Source organism: Sinocyclocheilus rhinocerous, unplaced genomic scaffold (genome assembly GCF_001515625.1).
Source record: "Sinocyclocheilus rhinocerous isolate Xijiao unplaced genomic scaffold, SAMN03320098_v1.1 scaffold1259, whole genome shotgun sequence".
Taxonomy (NCBI): domain Eukaryota; kingdom Metazoa; phylum Chordata; class Actinopteri; order Cypriniformes; family Cyprinidae; genus Sinocyclocheilus; species Sinocyclocheilus rhinocerous.
This window is the reverse complement of record NW_015650717.1, coordinates 811,541-829,697: the sequence shown is the minus strand read 5'-3', so window position 1 is coordinate 829,697 and position 18,157 is coordinate 811,541. Positions and strand designations below refer to the sequence as shown.

The 18,157-nt window shown below is 37.5% G+C and overlaps 1 protein-coding gene across 12 annotated transcripts in view; it reads left to right on the top strand.

The window, feature by feature from the left end:
- Nucleotides 1-4,549: 4,549 nt before the first annotated feature.
- LOC107712528 (tropomyosin alpha-1 chain-like) overlaps nt 4,550-18,157 on the top strand; it is a 22,316-nt gene continuing 8,708 nt past the window's right edge. For 2 of the 12 annotated variants that reach the window (XM_016517821.1, XM_016517822.1), the window contains exons 1-6: nt 4,591-4,844; nt 5,950-6,075; nt 11,313-11,446; nt 14,629-14,746; nt 15,354-15,424; nt 16,729-16,804. In XM_016517821.1, the coding sequence (XP_016373307.1) occupies nt 4,731-4,844; nt 5,950-6,075; nt 11,313-11,446; nt 14,629-14,746; nt 15,354-15,424; nt 16,729-16,804 (639 nt within the window). In that variant the 5' untranslated portion in view covers nt 4,591-4,730. Of the gene's footprint in view, nt 4,845-5,672; nt 5,799-5,949; nt 6,076-7,811; nt 8,090-11,312; nt 11,447-14,628; nt 14,747-15,353; nt 15,425-16,218; nt 16,295-16,728; nt 16,805-18,157 lie in introns of those variants that run through there. The other 10 variants (XM_016517830.1, XM_016517828.1, XM_016517827.1 and 7 more) reach the window with 10 other exon arrangements.

The following is an 18,157-nucleotide window of genomic DNA, read 5'->3' as shown; positions in this document are numbered from 1 at the left end:
AAGTTAACTAATGAAACATGGCCACAAATGAACAAGTCATGGAAACAAATTCTTTAGTAATATCTGCGTTATCTATTTTTCTCTTTATGTCATGTGCAGGGCATACTTTTAAATGTGTGTTGGCAGTTGTGTACACAACCACCCTATAATGATAAAAAATCCACCCACTCCTTTTGTTTAATCCCCATAAATCATAAGCAGTGTCTCAGAACAAGCCGTTCGCAGAATCTGTAAAATGTTATGTCAATTTTTGCAGGCCCCACCCACAACTGTTGACAGGCACTGCTGTATTAGCAGAGACCCCGCCCTGAATTAAATGCACACAATCCGCCATGTTTATCTTCACGCTAGTGCATTTAAATGCAGCATTCAAATAAGAAATGCCTTCTTATTAAAGCTATAGAAGTTATTCAGTCAAGAGCAGTGAGTGATTTTCTGTATTTATTTTATTGTTTGGGTCAAATTAACAGCATAGACAGTAGTAGCTACTGTATATTACGCTGCTGCCACTTAATACACCATTCTAATATAAACATGCGATTTCTTGCCCAGCTGTTTAACTTCACAGACATAAACGACTGTGTTTTTGTAACTTACAGTATGTGTTTTTAACTTAAACTTGTGTGTATTTGACAGTTTAAGAACAATAAGAGATGAAAGAGAACTTAGTTTAGTACTCACATGTCATGTGACAGCCGCTTTCTGTGCGTGTGCATCGGATGTGTGCGCTCAGAAAACCGTATATCAGAAGTTTAAACTGATATGGCGTTAAAACGCATGATTTCAGCGTGATAGACAAGATAATAAAAAAAACAAACAGATGTTTTTGGCAGAGTATCTGAGATAGGAGCACAGCCCTATTCTGGAAAAGGGGGTGGGGACATGCACTAAAACAGGTGTTTCTGCTTCCACTCAAAATAGGCATTTTCAAAATTATATAATAAATGATCTGTGGGGTATTTTGAGCTGAAAATTCACAGACATATTCTGGGGACACATGAGACTTATATTACATCTTGTAAAAAAAAAAAGGGGGCCATATTTGGTGCCCTTTAATGCATTTTTTCTACAAAATTAATTTGATCATGACAATTTTGTTTTAATGCTTTCTATTATGTTCTATTTACAAATCAGTTTAACACAGTTATAACACAATTGTCCATTTTTCTCCACTGTGTATTTTAAAGTACTTGCTTTCTGTTTGGGAAAGGACAGTGTTCCACAGTTGAGGTCACATCCCAAGGGTCCGCAGATTTAGATAAACATGCATCTGATGCCAGCGCAGATCCCTAGCATGGAGGGCCTCGTGTCATAAAACCAATGGGTTTGTTATGGTACAAGATCACCAGAGATGATAAACCGTCAGAAACCCAAAGGAGAAAGAACAACAAGAAGACATAAACAATATCCGTTCCACAGCAACCTCAGCTTTCCTTATCATCCCTGGTACTTGTTAGTCTTTATATGCTGGAACAGATGGGAGAAACAATAAGATAATCATGCCCATCAGTCTGTTCCATTCATGCATATTTCTTCAAATATAAAAGGTATGATTTGTATGAGTTGGACTGGAGAAATCTGAATATTAAAAGGTCTCAGATAACACTTCCTCTCTCATCTCTACCCAGCCTGTCACTATAAATTTGTACTGTGAGGGATTGTGGACTAATCCAAAATGATCCTCATATAAACAGTGTTTAATAAAGAGTTGAACAAAGCCAAGTATCAGTTCACACTGTCAGAAACTTTTATTTTCTAGTGGGAAAAGTATGAGGAAACCATTTTAGTCTGTCTCAATGAGTTGCTTACTACCAAACAACCAACCAGATGGTGGGCAATATTTTTACATAATATGACTCTAGAGGACTGCATTTCAGAATCAGAATCAGAATCAGAATGAGCTTTATTGCCAGGTCCCTGTCTGCGCGTCCTGAAGCGCTTGATCAGCGCCACAGCTCCCCTGACTACAATGTCCAGCAAAACATCAGAATAATCAAAAACCGGTGAAATATCGGGTGGTGTGTACTTCCGAATGTCCAGCAATTCGTCTCTGGTGAAACTGATCGCAGGGATATAACTAAAGACAGGACAAACTAACAAAAACATAAAAACAACTGCGGAGCACGCCACGGAGGCAGCCATCAGCGTCGGCGCCATCTTACTACTACTCATTTCATTTTAATCTTCTCAGATATTGTTTTCCAAATTATAAACTATTGTCTAACGCTCCTTTTAATGATACCCAAATAAATTCCCAAATTGGCTTGAATGCTATGACTGTTGCAGGCCTCAGAGGTACTTATGTTATGTGTTTAATAAAAATATTTACCCATAGTTCTTTGGGGCTTGTTTATATCAGCTGCACTGAATCTAGCTTTTCACCACAAGCCTTGGAAAAAACTGGACGTTTGTTAAAGCTCTTGCATTGCAATAACAGGAAATGACGTGCAAAATAGGGCTCTGTCTGTCATAAACACAAGATAACAGTCATCTTTGAATTGCATTCTCATATCATTTGTGATTGTCCTTTATAACTGTGATGAAAATGAGAAGAATTTTTTTTTATTAAAAATGAAGGACTATTATGATTTTTTTGCATTATTTTAAAGACAATTAAACTCATTACTCATTTCATTACTGTAATGCAATGCTCATTACACTGTAAAAACATTTTTTGAAGTTGTAAATAAAGCTTATTGGAGAATTAAAAAAAAAAACTATTTCATTCTTTCTACTTCAAAATTGTACTTTTAATTGGCTACTGTTTCTTTGTAATTATTATTATTATTATTTATTTTTTTCAATATACAATAATGACATTTGGGGGCTGGATGCATGCAAGCAAGAAACCTTTAATGAAAATGACGTGAGTTTCAAAAACAACCGAACTGCTTTGAGCTATTTAATACAATTACAAGAGAACAGAAATAGTGCAAGAAAACTGGGTATTATATTTAGGACTGGGGTTATTTTAGGGAATTATCACATTATGTTTGACCACTTGTCTAAGTGTTTTGAAATTTGTAATTTAAAGACTGAGCCAGGTGCTTGGGCATTAAGACAGCCCTAAAAATACTCTGAGAAGCTTGTATAAGGAGGAGAAGGGCAGACTGAAGGATAACAAAGTATTCAGTGCGCTCAATATCCCAAAGAAACAAACTGAAGCTCCTCTTGCATCTATCATGGGATGCATAAAGGCACATTGCTGAGCCTATTTATGACATTATAAGCCTATGCAATGTTTTTGTTAATTCGTATCGCGCAGAAGTGTAGAAACAAAGGCACGTTTGAGGTCTGATAAGGCTCAGACCAGACTGATGTTGAGTTATCATGAGTCTAAAAGTGTCGGGAAATATGAGAGTTTGAGTTATTCTGTCATCGATGACTCTTGATTCAACACTTTTCTGTGAGGTTAATGGATCTTTTATCCCAAATAACTTATTTAGGACAATACTGATGGAGTAACCTCAGGTCATCAGGGTCACAAAATGCCACTGAAAGTGACAAAAATGCCACGGAAATTAAAAATGTTATTATAATTGTTTTTTTATTACAATAAATTCCATAATATATATTCTTTTTAATTGCAAAAAGTACTATAATTAATTATTTATTTTCTAAACTTTTTTGAGGAGACTTTCAGGCCTAGTTAATTATTATATTTTTTATTAATTAATTAATTTGTAATGATTTTTTTTTTTAATAAATGGATGTGTGTGTGTTTTTCATCTATCTATCTATCTATCTATAGAGAGAGCTGGGTAGATTACTCACAAATTGTAGTCCGTTACTGATTTCAAATTACATGATAAAAATTGTAGTTAGTAACGTAATCCATTACATTACAGGTAATGTAATCAGGTAATGTAATTACATTTTTCAGGTAATATAATCAGACTACTTTCTGATTACTTTTAGATTACTTTTGACCAAACTTGTTTATCACATCGACTTAAATAGGATAATCGTGTACCATATTGATATAAAAAAAGAGAGTAAGAAAATAGCCTATATTACATTTGTTGTAATTAACAACAAGAAGTGTTTTAAACATTATATTATGTCAAGGTTTCCCAAACTGGGGTTCATAAAGGAACTGCAGGGTGTTTGAGAGTTTAATGAGAGTTTTTTTTCTGGATGCGATTAATCGTTTAGCAGCACTAATATATATATATATATATATATATATATATATATATGATGTTGCAAAGGAAAAAATCATATATTATTTAAAAAAAAACCTAAGGAGCTTTTTTTTTTTTTTGTATTTGTATTTTGTATCATTTTCTTTGAACCCCTAAAATAAAATGAATCCGATGATTGCGTCTCCTTCCATGAGCGTTGCGTTTTGATGACAGTGCGTCACGTCGAAAGCGTCTCGAGACCCCCGTCTGTATGTGTGAAGACGTCTTGAGGAGTTCGCCTTGCCCATCACACCCCTTATATAGGCATATAAACGGTCAAATGTCGAGCAGCAGCGAATCGCCTCTCAGATCCATAAAAAAAGACACGGGGCATGGAGAAGCAGCCCGATGCGGCTGTTTCCAAAAAAGTATTGAATGTCCAGAGGAATTCAGTCACCCCTCCCGTGAAAGTGTGTATTTGAGAGTGCGCACAGGAGCGGGCGCTCGCACTCCAGCTCTGTCTGCGTTCAGTCAGTCCCAAGCGCTTCTGACCCTCGCTCCTCTCTGGACATTTCTCTTTTGCAGCCCAGCAACCCATAAGCAGCCATGGATGCCATTAAGAAGAAGATGCAGATGCTCAAGCTCGACAAGGAGAACGCCTTGGACAGAGCTGAGCAGGCTGAGGGAGACAAAAAGGCAGCGGAGGACAGGAGCAAACAGGTCTGCGGTTTTTATGAGGACTTTAAAAAGTTATCCATAACGCGCACGCGCCGCTCCCGCGCGCTACTTGATAAATGGATTATTACTGCTCCTGAGTGGATTTATAGTGACTGAAGAAGGGTAAAAGTAACGAGTACGAGAATTAATCTTTTCAATATCAATTAATGCCCTATTTCTTTTTTCAATACCCTTTTATTTTCACACATCTAATGCAGAAACATGTAACCTTTCATTCATTAACCCTTAATGCTCCACTGATACAGGATCAACTAGCCTATACTGTCGAATATTAGCCTATTTCTGTAACTTCTACTCGATTTTATTAGTTTTCAGTGTTTCAACTATATTTTCATCATTAGCAGGCTAATTAAATTCAAAATGGTTGAATGAGATAATGACAGTAACTTTTGGATTAGGCTACTTAAACTGAAGTATTCAGTCAACCGTTTTAATGAGCTGTTCTTTTAACACTGTGACTGTAGTAGCCTAATTTCAACATTAAAACCTTGTGTTTTCCCTTCAAAATATTCTTCTGACCAAATTAAAACTCGTTTGGTAGATACTATTGATGCTTTAACCCTTTGTGGTAAGTACACAAACTTTTAAGAAGTATGATCCCAACAAAGCACACTGTAAAAACAAACAAATAAAACAAATGCAAATAAAATGCATGTTAAGTATATTTTTGAGCTATTAAATAAGCCTTTGGGTCTCCGAGACCACAAACAGAAGCAAGTATGTATAGTATTTAAAATAGACATGTTTAGTAACATTTCTAATCAAAGTTTACCTCATTTGTTATGAAAACTGTCATTTATGCATGTGTAGTTAGAAGACGAACTAATTCAGTTGGAAAAGAGGTTGCGCGTAACGGAGGACGAGCGTGATAAAGTGTTTGAGGAGTACCAGAGCGTCGAGGAGAAGCTCCTGTCCGCCGAGGAGGTCGCCACCAAGGTATTTTCCTGTGTGTTCCTGTCTGAATCTCCCTAACTTTTCTTTCTTCCCGTCTCTTTCTCTTTCTCTGTCGGCCTCTTTGCCCGCCACACCACGCGCACTCTGCTTCCCGCACTTCACTGCTGTCAATCAATCACTCAAACACGCGCAGCTTGAGGATGACCTCCTGGCACTGCAGAAGAAACTGAAGGGCACTGAGGATGAGCTCGACAAATATTCTGAGGCTCTTAAAGATGCACAGGAGAAACTGGAGCTGGCTGAAAAGAAAGCCGCAGATGTGAGTAGCTATGTGGAGCATCACCGCCTTCTTCACGCATCTTTTCCTGACACTTTTGGCATGCCACACCTTTATTATTTACAGATAAGAGTCTGTTTTCATGTTTGAGGATGGTTGTGAATATTGCTTTCGGGCCCAGGTTGCTCTTTTTACCTCAGACGTCAAAATAAAGCGACGTCACGCCATCTATTTTTAATATGGCCAAAAAGTCGCCTATGGCTTGGTATTATAAACACAATCCGCACATCTCTGACCAAACATGGTGTATTAGTATAGGTATGCAAACATAAATAGGCTACACGATTCGCGATTTTAAATTACAAGACGTGTATTCCAAGACAGGAGAGAGTGAGCAGGCAGGCTGTTATATTTAGCCCAGTGCTTTATATGGTCAAGACTCAGACCCACTCCTTGGGCTCTGCCCTTGAGAAAGACTGATCGACTGAAAGTCTTTCTTTTAAAATGGCCATTGATTCTTTTAAGACTAAACTGTATTCTGCATGAGTAGACGATCCAAAGTCTTGACAAGTATTTGCATAGCTTTGCATGATACAAGATAGTCCTATGACATTATATTCTGCAGTTCTTCCCTGTTGTACTGAATATCTATACTTTTCAAATTATCATATCGAAGTTAGAAATTCAAATATTGTGACAAAATTAATTTTGTAGGGTGCCACAAGTTTGTAAAAATTTCCAAAGGGTGCTGCGACTAAAAAAAGGTTGGGAAACACTGCTCTATCCTAAGCCTCATTTGAACTCTTGAGTCGTTTTGCGTTTCATTGATTCGACATGGGTTATTCAATAATTGAGAGATATTTAAAATTAAAATAAATCAATTAAAAGAACATATGTGAGTAGAAACTAATTCTCACTCAGTTTTGTTGTGTTAAAATAATACATCTTTGTAGAATGGTTTTGAAAAGTGCACACTTGGACTCCCCCTCGTGTACATCAACAGAACTACACAAAGGGCGCAAAAATAGGTTGTATTTAAATTTCAAATTAAAATATTTTTTTAACATTATTGGTTCACGTTGATAAATTATATAAATGTAATAGCAATAAAATATTAATTATACAATATTATAAATGAATTTTAAATATATAAAAATGTGTATATATATATATATATATATATATATATATAATCTAAATATATAATAGTCATATAATATTTTTAAGTTAATAAATTATACGTTATATAAATATAATAGCAATATAATGTTATTTTAATAATTTAATAGTAATAAATTAATATAATCTTAATAATGTAATATTCTTTTATTAATATTATTATATTATACGTATAATAAAACATAATTGTCCAGAAAAAAATACAACAGCAGAGTCATCGCTGATCAATGCTGTAATTATCCATATAGAGGGCGCAACAGGACTAAACAACTAGATTCGAGGCCCAGAACAACGCGCCCCCTCCCGCTGAAGTCATTCCATATTTAGCAGCTCAGTCTCAGCACCAGCACTCTACAGTCAATTACCCATCAGGCTATTGATTAACGCATCCAGGTGTGCAGCAGGTGCAGGATGTAAACATGTATTGCACATCCTCCAAATGACTTTAAAATGAACTACTATTTAAATGAATTGATAAAATGTTTTTTTTTTTCATGAAACATATTAAACGCATTGCAGTTCACCTTTTAAATGTCTCGCATGGAAATACTGGTAGAAAAGCCCTAGATCATGGTAATGACGTCGTTTGGGGCTCGCCTATGAAAACATGGTTACTTCCGGTGTGATCTGAAACGTTGCTCCGCGTCTTCGCGCACACACAGATCAGGGGCAGCAGCGTCTCTGAGCTGTGTTCAACTGAAGGAAACGCGTTCAAAGACGACGCTTTTAGTGCTTATTTGGAATAAGAATGGCGGCTACATCGCTGGAAGCAGTCAAACGGAAAATAAAACTGTTGCAAGAGCAAGCGGACCGTGCTGAAGAGAGAGCGGAGAAACTGCAGAGGGAATTGGCGCTGGAGAGGAAAGCCAGAGAAGCAGTAAGAACGCCGAATGATACAAAGTATAAAGTGCATGTGTTGAAATGCGACGCGCATTCCAGGCGTTCCGATGTGCGTGAGTTCATTTAAACAGCCGCGTATGGAACGGATACGATAGTGCGCGCGGTGATGTGCGGTATGAACGTAGCGGAATTTCTCAGACGCCCTCTACGCGCTGTTTACCAGCCCGTTAAACGGCGACATTTGTATCACACCCGTTTTTTAATCATTTCTCTTTTCTTACTTGCAACAAACAGGAGACGCGAATTAAATGTTTGCCAGTGTGATTATAACCTGACGCATGTAAATGCAGTTTAAGGGTGCTGGATAATGATATCCGATTCGTATCCGAACGAGTCGTTCTTTTGAGTCGAATCTCGAAAGGGAATCAGTTGAACCGGTTCACCTATTCGGTCTGATTGATTAGTTCACGAGTTTGACTGAAACGCTGTGAACGGTTTAAACAACAATTAATTGACTATCTTAAACTTGTCCGACTCCTAATTACGCGAATTGATAGACGGGAATCGTTTCGTTCGAACGTGATCGATTCCCAAAGAGCCAACAACCAACTTATAATGTAAACTGAAATATCAATCATACAAAATCGGTCTTAATAAATTAATTTGTTTGTTTTTTAAAACTTTCAGATGGAGATTAAGAATAAATTTTGGACTAAATTTGATTACTTAAATGCAAATTCATGCTATAGTTTGAACTGAATCATTATAATTTTATGAACTAAATCATGACTGCATACTGAATTAAGAAGACGCATGAAATTATATTTGAAAACACCCATTTAAAATGGAATCTGGATATTAGGGACTATGTAATGACAATTACGTTTGAATGTCAATTAGTGAGTCGTTTTTGAACCGGTTCTTTGAATTGAACCGTTCGAAAGAATCGATTCGCGGAAATGAGTCGGACGTTTTGAAACAGGACGTTTAAACAACAGACCATGTTGTTTTCACCCCAAACTTTGAGATTGCTGATGACATCTCTGTGCAAGACTCATCCCTGTTTTTTCAGGCTGTTCTCTTGTTGACAGTTGTAATTGGAGAGTCTGGTTATAATCCAGTTAGTTAAGTAAGTTGTGCTGCTGTGAATAGGTCCTTGTTTGATGACAATTTACACTGGACCAGAGGTTCTGAGTGTAATCATTTTAGGCTAATAGCCTACAGCAGTTCAGTAGTGATCCTGGACAGAACTGTTTATGCAGGCTGTGCTGTAGTGGTTTTATTATAATGAATAGGTGGTGCTGCTGCTTCTGGCTGTATGTTGACATCTCATGAAGCAGCATTTTAACACTTTCCCTTATATGGCCAGTCTGCATCATCACATACAATAGGACTCTCCTTAGTCATGCTGAAATAAACAGTGATGGCTCTAGTTTGCTATAGAAGCATGGCATTAATAATTAGTCTGAGTCTTTTCTAAACAAGCATGCTTGAGACTCTGGGCCCTTTAAAGAAATGTAGGAGTTCAGTGCTGGCTGTCAAGGTTATCTGTGTTGCTTTCTAGTTTTTCATATCTCAGCTGACAATATAACATGCACTTTGCCCCAGGTAGTTCCCTTTAGTGGAAGGCCTTTGCTTATCGCTGGACTGGGACTTAAGCAGAGGTTATTTGTTATGCATGCTATAAAAACATAAATATGCACTTATATTTTGATGGTGTAACAATATTATATATTTAAAATACTTAGGAATATATAAGTCAATTAATTTAGCATATGTTAAAAGCCAGTCTTATAGGCCAGATTTTACATTGGATGTAAAGTGGTGACTTAACATATTGTCTAAAATGTCAAAAGTTGAACAAAATTAATGTGGCAGATGAGTTTGATTAGGGCTGGCTTTCACTACAGATGTTCAGATTAAATTTAATTCAGTTCAGATTCTGTTTGATTCTGATTCATTTAGGTATATTTCAGTTACTGTATTTTTAATCATTTGTGCGATTTACATTTCTTAGCGACTTATAATGCAACTAACGGCAAGCACGCAAAAAATTCACAAGTGCACATCTGAATTTGTGGCGAACGAGAGAGTTATGTGAGCCCTAGGTTTATTTGTATAGTGTATTTCCTACACACTACACATTAGTTTTGGCTTGGCGTTTACAGTAAATGTTTTTTTTTTATTATTGAATTTCACAAAAAAGTGTTTATAGTTTTTCATTCCTCTTCTAAATATCATTAAATATAAAGGATTTATTGTAGAGTGAAGAACTAAAATAGTTTGTAATGATTGTAAACGTTTCGTTTTATTGATTGGTATTTTGCATTATTTCTGAATGAAATGATCAAATGTGACGCACCAATTTGAGTTTTCGCAACTGCCATTTTTATTTTCTGAAAAATATGGTATATTGTTCATATTATGTGTATTAAAATAATTAACACTCATTTAATGCTGTAAATTATACTTTTTGAAAAAGTAACTGATATATTTTTGTAAATTTAAAGTAACGCGTTACTTTACTAGTTACTGGAAAAAAAGTAATCTGATTACATAACTCACATTACTTGTAATGCATTATCTCCAACACTGCTTTTCAGTGCATGAATTATGTAGACAGTCAGTTGCATTGTATTATTTGCATTTAGCATTGTGAGAACAGAACTGTGACCCAATTCTGGTTCACAGTCAACCAGGAACCCACAGTTACTGCTGTATGACTACTACAACAAAATTTCTACATCAAAGCCAAAGCTTCATAAAGCAGCATTGAGTTTCCCTGCAGTCAGCGAAAGCATGTTTGAAATGATCCAGCTTGTGTGTTTGTCAGGTAGCAGGAGCAGCCTGTAGTTCTCCACTGGTCATGTGTGTTTGCCCTTTGACAGTGTAATCCGTGTAGGTCTGCTGGGACTCCCTCCCAACGCCTGTTAATGTTGTCCCAGAGGCTCGGTAATGATCCGATGGCCTAGTCCTGTCTCATCCATTAGCGTTGCTGTCATTATGTGCTATATGATGTGTTCAACCACAGCAGAAGAAATCGCTCGGTCTCAGTAGATCTTAATGGAAGCTAGTTAGTACTGCCGTTTATAACCAAATTACACCGTCGCCAAAACCTGGTTACAAATACAAGCCTGACGAGTTCTTTGCTCTGAATGGGAGCCGTCAGCATTTGTGGGGTGTAGGTGTCACTGTCTGTGTGAATTGTGTGTGAACATCTGATCTTGAGCTTTTATACCAGTTCCTCTGTGCTCTTCAAGGCTGAGGGTGATGTAGCTTCCCTGAACAGACGTATCCAGCTGGTTGAGGAGGAGTTGGATCGCGCACAGGAGCGTTTGGCCACTGCCCTGCAGAAGCTGGAGGAGGCCGAGAAGGCTGCCGATGAGAGCGAGAGGTTAGTACAATACACGGACATTCACTTTACAATTACAAAGAATGGTGTAGTACAGTCTAAACCATTGTAGAGTGAAATGAAATGTGGTAGAATGTCTACTGACAACCTGCTTTACAATTGTGTGGCTATCAGCAAGGTTATTGCTGTGCAGGACTACTAGTGGAATTTTGTGAGTGAATCATTCATGTTCACTTTTGGCATTTTCACTTTCGTTTTGACGACGTTTTCATTGCCTTCAAAGACTGACTATAGCAGTGTTTCTCAACCCTGGTCCTGGGCGCCCCCCAACACTGCTCATTTTGTATGTCTCCCTTATCTGACACCCATTTCAGGTCCTGGAGTTTCTTCTAATGAGCTAATGAGTTGAATCAGGTGTGTTTGATGTGATTGACAAAATGTGCAGTACTGGGGGCGCCCAGGACCAGGGTTGAGAAACACTGGACTATAGCATAACATTTTAAGTGTGAGCTGAGGGCTGTTTAAAGGTGCAGTGTGTAAATTTTAGCGGCATCTAGCAGTGAGGTTGCGAATTGCAACCAACGGCTCAGTCCCCCGCTCACCCCTCCCTTTAGAGAAGCTACGGTGGCCGATACAGGACTAAGATGTCGTCGGTAAAGACAGCAGAGAGCAATGAGATTTCTTTACAAAGGTAAATTAAGGAATTATATTTACTTAATTCTGTAATAAATTGATGTTATTGCGAATATTAATGTACTTGTTCATCATTGTGTCAGTGTTTTATTCGCAAGAACAACAAAGTGACGAAACGCGTTATGTAGAGCAGTTTGTCCGTTTAGGGCTACTGTAGAAACATGGTGGCGACTTCCATGTAAGGGGACCCGCGGTGTATGTAGATATAAATTGCTCAATCTAAGGTAATAAAAACATAACGGTTCATTAAGTAAGGTCTTTATACACCTTTGAAAACATAGTTATGTATATTATATTGCATTTCTGTCAATTGATCGATGTAAATATTACACATTGCACCTTTAATTGGTTGGACCTACTGAACAAATACGCTCTTTACTGAATGAATCGGCTGCACTCAACATCTTGTGCGCAAACTGAATGAACGCAGAATCTCATTTGCGAACGAACCAAATTAACATGGTTTCTCAACAGAACTCGTATGTAGTGAAATAATCGTAACTTAAAACATCTTGCTTGTGAGCGAACTGAATAAACACAGTATTTTGTTTGTGAACAAACCGAATGAATGCAGTATCTCGTTTGTGAATGAACCAAATGAAAATAATGCAGAATCTTCTTTGTGAACGAACTGACTAAACTAAACTGAACGAACTGACTTGTTTGTGAATGATCCAAATCGAATGAACTTGCAAACTTGTTTGTGAGCGAACCGAATAAAGACAGAGTTTCGCTTATGAACAAAATTGACTTAATGCTGTATTTATGAACAAACCAAATCTTGAAAATCTTGTTAGTGAATGAACCAAATGGTACGCTAAATGAACGTAATAACTCGCTCTCAAATGAATTGTTTGAGTGAATTATTCACAGACTCATTCATTGAATAAATCATTGAATAAACCTTTTTGGAATGATTTAAATGATTTGAGTCACTGGCATGAATCAAAATCACAACTAAACATTACTGATTTATTTGTGTGTGAGATTAAAATTATTTATAATTTTAGTTGTAATGTTTTTTTTATTTTGTTTTTGATTTAAAGATTTATTTTTGGCATTTTTGCCTTTTATTAGGATATGACGGTATTGTATACAGGAAGTGAAGAGAGGGAGCGGGGGGTGAGAAAGCTCTGTGAGCCTGGACTCAAACTCGGGACGCTGAAGCGCAACTGTGCTGTCTTGAGGCTATTGGCACCGACAGTTCAATTAATCTTATCTTGTGCAGCCAAGTTACAAACAAATAGAAAAAAATCAAATGAAGGACTTTTCAGTACTTATTTAATTCTCTGGAATGTCCAAATATATTCATTATCTCATGCTTATTATTATTATTTTTTTAAATCGATCGATCGATCAGTCAATAAAATAAACGAACAAACATTTTATTACTGCATTTCCTGTATGAGTTTGTCCACGCTGCCAAGTACTAGTATATGCAGTACATGTGTACAGTGCTATAGCATACTGTGGTATTGTGAAGTACAATGCAATCAAGTGTGGCATTCTGTAGGACAGTCAGCCTGATTCACTGAAGCAGAACGAGTCAGTTGAGCAGGTCCACACCCCGTTCCTCCCCCTCTCGCAGTAACTGTGGTTACTGTGTGCAGCTCCGCTGATGTGTTGCTATTGAAATGACAACATGCTGCCACTTCCTAGCCTGCACTGCACATCTGGTGCCCTGCATAAAGACTGTTTGTGTGTGCTGAGGGAAGTCCATGTAATTTGCTAATCACCAGCATCGCGACCCTACAGTAGTTCGTAATCATAGTTGTGTTTAAGCAAGCATCGCTATCATCATTATTATTATTATTATTATTATTATTATTATTATTATTATTGCTTTTCAATTACGTTTTTTTTTTTTACAAAATTGTATTTTTATTTGAACAAAAGTTTTAACAATAATGCTATAAAAAAAATTAAAGCATTATTTTAATACATAAAAAAGACAGTATAAAACATTCAAAATGTATAGTGTTTTCATTTTTCATTTCATTTTGTTTTTCACTTTTCATCTACAAGACTTTTTTTTGGAAAGTTTTAAAAAGCCCTGGAATTGCCTCTGCACATAGCAGAAAAATCAAGGGCATGCAGTCGGTTGTAGTTGTGTGATGCTGTTTTTGGCCTAAACAACTGACGTGAGCTGTTTGCGTAGAGCCAGTGGGTCCCTGAATAAACAGCAATTTGTAGAGGCACTAGGCTGCGTTTCCCTTCCTTTGTTTGCACACACAGAGTCCCTCTGTCTCCAGCCCAGCGCGCCTACATAGAACCACTCTGTACCGAGACCTGGTCTAGCTCTTAGGTGCTTTTTCCCTCCCATTCATCTGTTCTGACAGTGACTGTTGTGATAATACAAGAAAACATGGGTTTAGAAGCTAAAACTGTGTCTTTGATCCCAGAGCTTAGCTGCAGACAAGTTGGCGGCTTTGAATGTAATTTGTAGCGAGTTATTGATCCAAATGGAGTCATAGTGATGCTATAGAGAGATTTCATTCTCTTTCAATCAATTTATTGCTTTCTCTTTCCAGAGGCATGAAGGTCATTGAGAACAGAGCTCTGAAGGATGAGGAGAAGATGGAGATCCAGGAGATCCAGCTCAAGGAGGCCAAACACATTGCTGAGGAGGCCGACCGCAAATACGAGGAGGCAGGTTTCCTCAGCCACCAAACCACACATGCGCATTACTTCCTGCCTAGTCACATGACCTTTCACACTTAAAGTGTGAGCAAGCAGGTGCTTGCAGTTCAGCATAAGCATAAAAAAAGATTTGCTGTATTTTGTAATCTGATCAAATATAGCTTTGTGGTTTTTGTTTTTGATTTGTTTGTCTTTTGTATTCTTTTTCTTTGTGTTTTGTCTTGTTTTTTGTTTGATTTTTAGTTTTGGATTTTTGTTGTATTGCCTTTTGTTTGTTCATGTTTCATGTTTTTGTTTCTTTGTGATTTTGTTTTGAACTTTTTTTTTTTTCTTGTTTTGTGTTTGTTTTCTGGTGGTTCATTGCTTTGCTTTTGTTTTTGTCTTGTTTGTTTTGTGTGTTTATTTTTTGTCTTTTTTTCTTTTTGTGTTTGTTTTTGTGTTTTGATACTGTTTTTGATTGCGTGTTTTGTCTTTTTTCCCTTTTTGTCTATTCTTTTCATGGTTTCATTTTGTCTCGTTTAATGTGTAGAAAGTGTTTTTCCCCCCTTTTAAATTGGCTATAAGTACAAGTATGTGACTGTCCCATGATCTGGCCTGTGTGTGTGTGTGTGTGCAGGTGGCCCGTAAGCTGGTGATCGTTGAGGCTGAGCTGGAGCGCACAGAGGAACGCGCTGAGCTGAATGAAAGGTACGAGACTTTCCTGCAGCTTCTGCATGTCTGCACAAACCTACACATACACACATATTCATGCATGTGCCTGACTCTTCACACACTCGCACACCCTTACAGATTCTGTGTCAGGAGGCATACACACAGAATACATGAGATGCTAACTAGCCTTTTACTTTCTGAGGCCAATGAATGCAAAATGTATTAATAACTAGAGCTTCTCTGTAACTGATTGTTGCTTTTTTTTAACATTGGTTTCTGTCATACAGTCCTTTGTAACCAGTATAAGAGCCTCTTCTGCCATATAAATGTTACTTTAGTCAGCACTCCGTGTGCTCTGCTTGTCCGGCCTCCAGCTTTTCCTAATTGGTCCATTGTTTTAAAACTGACGTATCATACCATAACACTATTTAACTTGAAATGAATTGTCTCTGAATGGCATCCTCTATGCCTGTATACAAATATGCCCACTTCCGTGCCATCTAGTATGCGTGAAAAAACGGTAAGTCAATAAGTTGTATGTCTGCGTACAAATTCATTAAACGATAGAAGAAAATACTTGGATGACCTTCTACTTCCGATTCTGACTCTTAAGTTTGCACTTGATGCACATATCAACAGTAGCTTAGATGTAACACAACAATGCGTCCCGTGTGTACATCCCCTAAGAATATTACTACCATATTGCTAATACCTGCTTCACATTCCTGTTTGTTGTTTTGGTTGTCTTATGTTTTTTTTATTTTTGCATGCACTGTTAACTTGCATGTGGCCCGTGTTTGGAATGGCCTTCCCTCTGCACACACTAACAGACGCCTTCGAAGATTACAGGATGAGCTTCGAGTGTTGGACCAAACCTATAAGTCATTAAAGGCATCAGAAGAACAGGTACTGCACGCCAGTCATTAGGTCACATCTAACTTTGTGTACTCTGTAAGAGGCAAAACCACAGTTTCCCTTGCTTGCTACCCGTGCAGCTTTATTTGGTCCATCTTTTTGTTTGTTTCACGCCCTTCTAACTTGGCAGGAATGCTGCAACTTGATTTCTTCTCATACGGTGTAACTCCTAACAACTTGCATGCAGCAGTTATGTAGACTTCGATTCATCATCATGGCACATTCCTGCTGTGTTAAGGGAACTTTGGGCTCCCCTTGTCCTCCATCCCTGTTTTGATTGATTTTGGGTTTTTGTTTTTTGTTCCTCTTTTCTCTCTTCCGGTTCCCTGATGTCCCTCTGTTCCAACCTGCCTCTGGTTCTCCTCCTCTCAATGTACCTTTCCTCCTCTTGTTCCTCCTCCTCTCCTCTGTGTGTAAAACACCAGCAAATGCGCTGAGCTTGAGGAAGAGTTGAAAACTGTGACCAACAACCTGAAGTCGCTGGAAGCCCAGGCTGAGAAGGTAGGTGTGCTCTGCTGCTGCTGTCCCAGGCACACAGTCCACCCCTCCTCCTCAACAAACCGGGATAACCAGTGTTTCTATGTTTAACAAACCAACTTTGTCTGTATATGTCAGTGAGGGGTTGAAGTGTGTGTTTACTTGCTTTTTGACAAATTTTCCGATTTTCTGATTTGTGCTGTTGTGGTGCTGGTCTAACTGGTCCATAAGAATCAGCGTAGGGGCTTTTTTTTTTTTTTAACTTGATGGTCATTCTGGGGAAGCTTTCTGGATGACCATTATAATCTTGTTAAAGTGAAATCTGGTTAAGAGTCAGTCTGTGAACACTCAAGAGCAAGTTGACTTTGTTTCTGCATCCGTAGTTATATGCATGTATGAATATCTGTATCTGCAGTAGACTTTAGCAGATGACTTTGATCAACATTAGCTTACAGGACATTAAAAAGTTACCATATTTTAAAAACCTGTAATATTGAGTTAATGCTAGTACTGTCAGATCAGTTAATCGAGATTAATCGCATCCAAAATAAAAGTTTGTTTACATAATGTTTGCGTTCTGTGTAGATATTATTTATTTATAAATACACGCATGTGTATATATTTAAGAAATATATGTAATGCATATTTATATTCATATATAAAATAAATAAAATACTTAATAAAAATATTTCTTAAAGGGGTCATATGATGTTGCTAAAAAGAACATTATTTTGTGTATTTGGTGTAATGCAATGTTTATGCGGTTTAAGGTTCAAAAAACACATTATTTTCCACATAATGTACATTATTGTTTCTCCTCTATGCCCCGCCTTTCTGTGAGTCAGAAGCGCCAGACTGTCCTTGCAAAGTTGGAATTGCCCTACTTTATAGAAACAGCCTTTGTGCACAGACGCATTGTAGGCTTCTTTCCCAGGTTCAGGAAACAGTCCTCCATAAAATGCGCTGCACACATCTGAATATTTGGGTTGAACTGTTCTGGAACAGTGTTGTAAATACTGATTTCTAGTTGAGTCCTCTTTTGGAAGGACAAACGGAAGTATTTTCGCTTTCACAACGAAACACACAGCGTCTTCACAACATGGTGGCGGCGGCAACAATACTACAGCGAGAATCAAAGTTAAGCCTTCTTTCTTTGCCTGAACATTTGGGCGGTGTTATGCAAATCTTCCCACACAGTGACGTAGACATGTGGGGACGTGTTTAAACGAGGCATTTTAGGAGGGCTTGGACAAGTCTTAAACCCAAAGAGATATTCTTTATAAAAGTTAAGACTTTAGTCTTTGCAACTTTAGGGATCTTATCTATTCACGAACCGCTTGTAACACTCCAAAGAGAAAGGAAAAATTGAAATAGCAT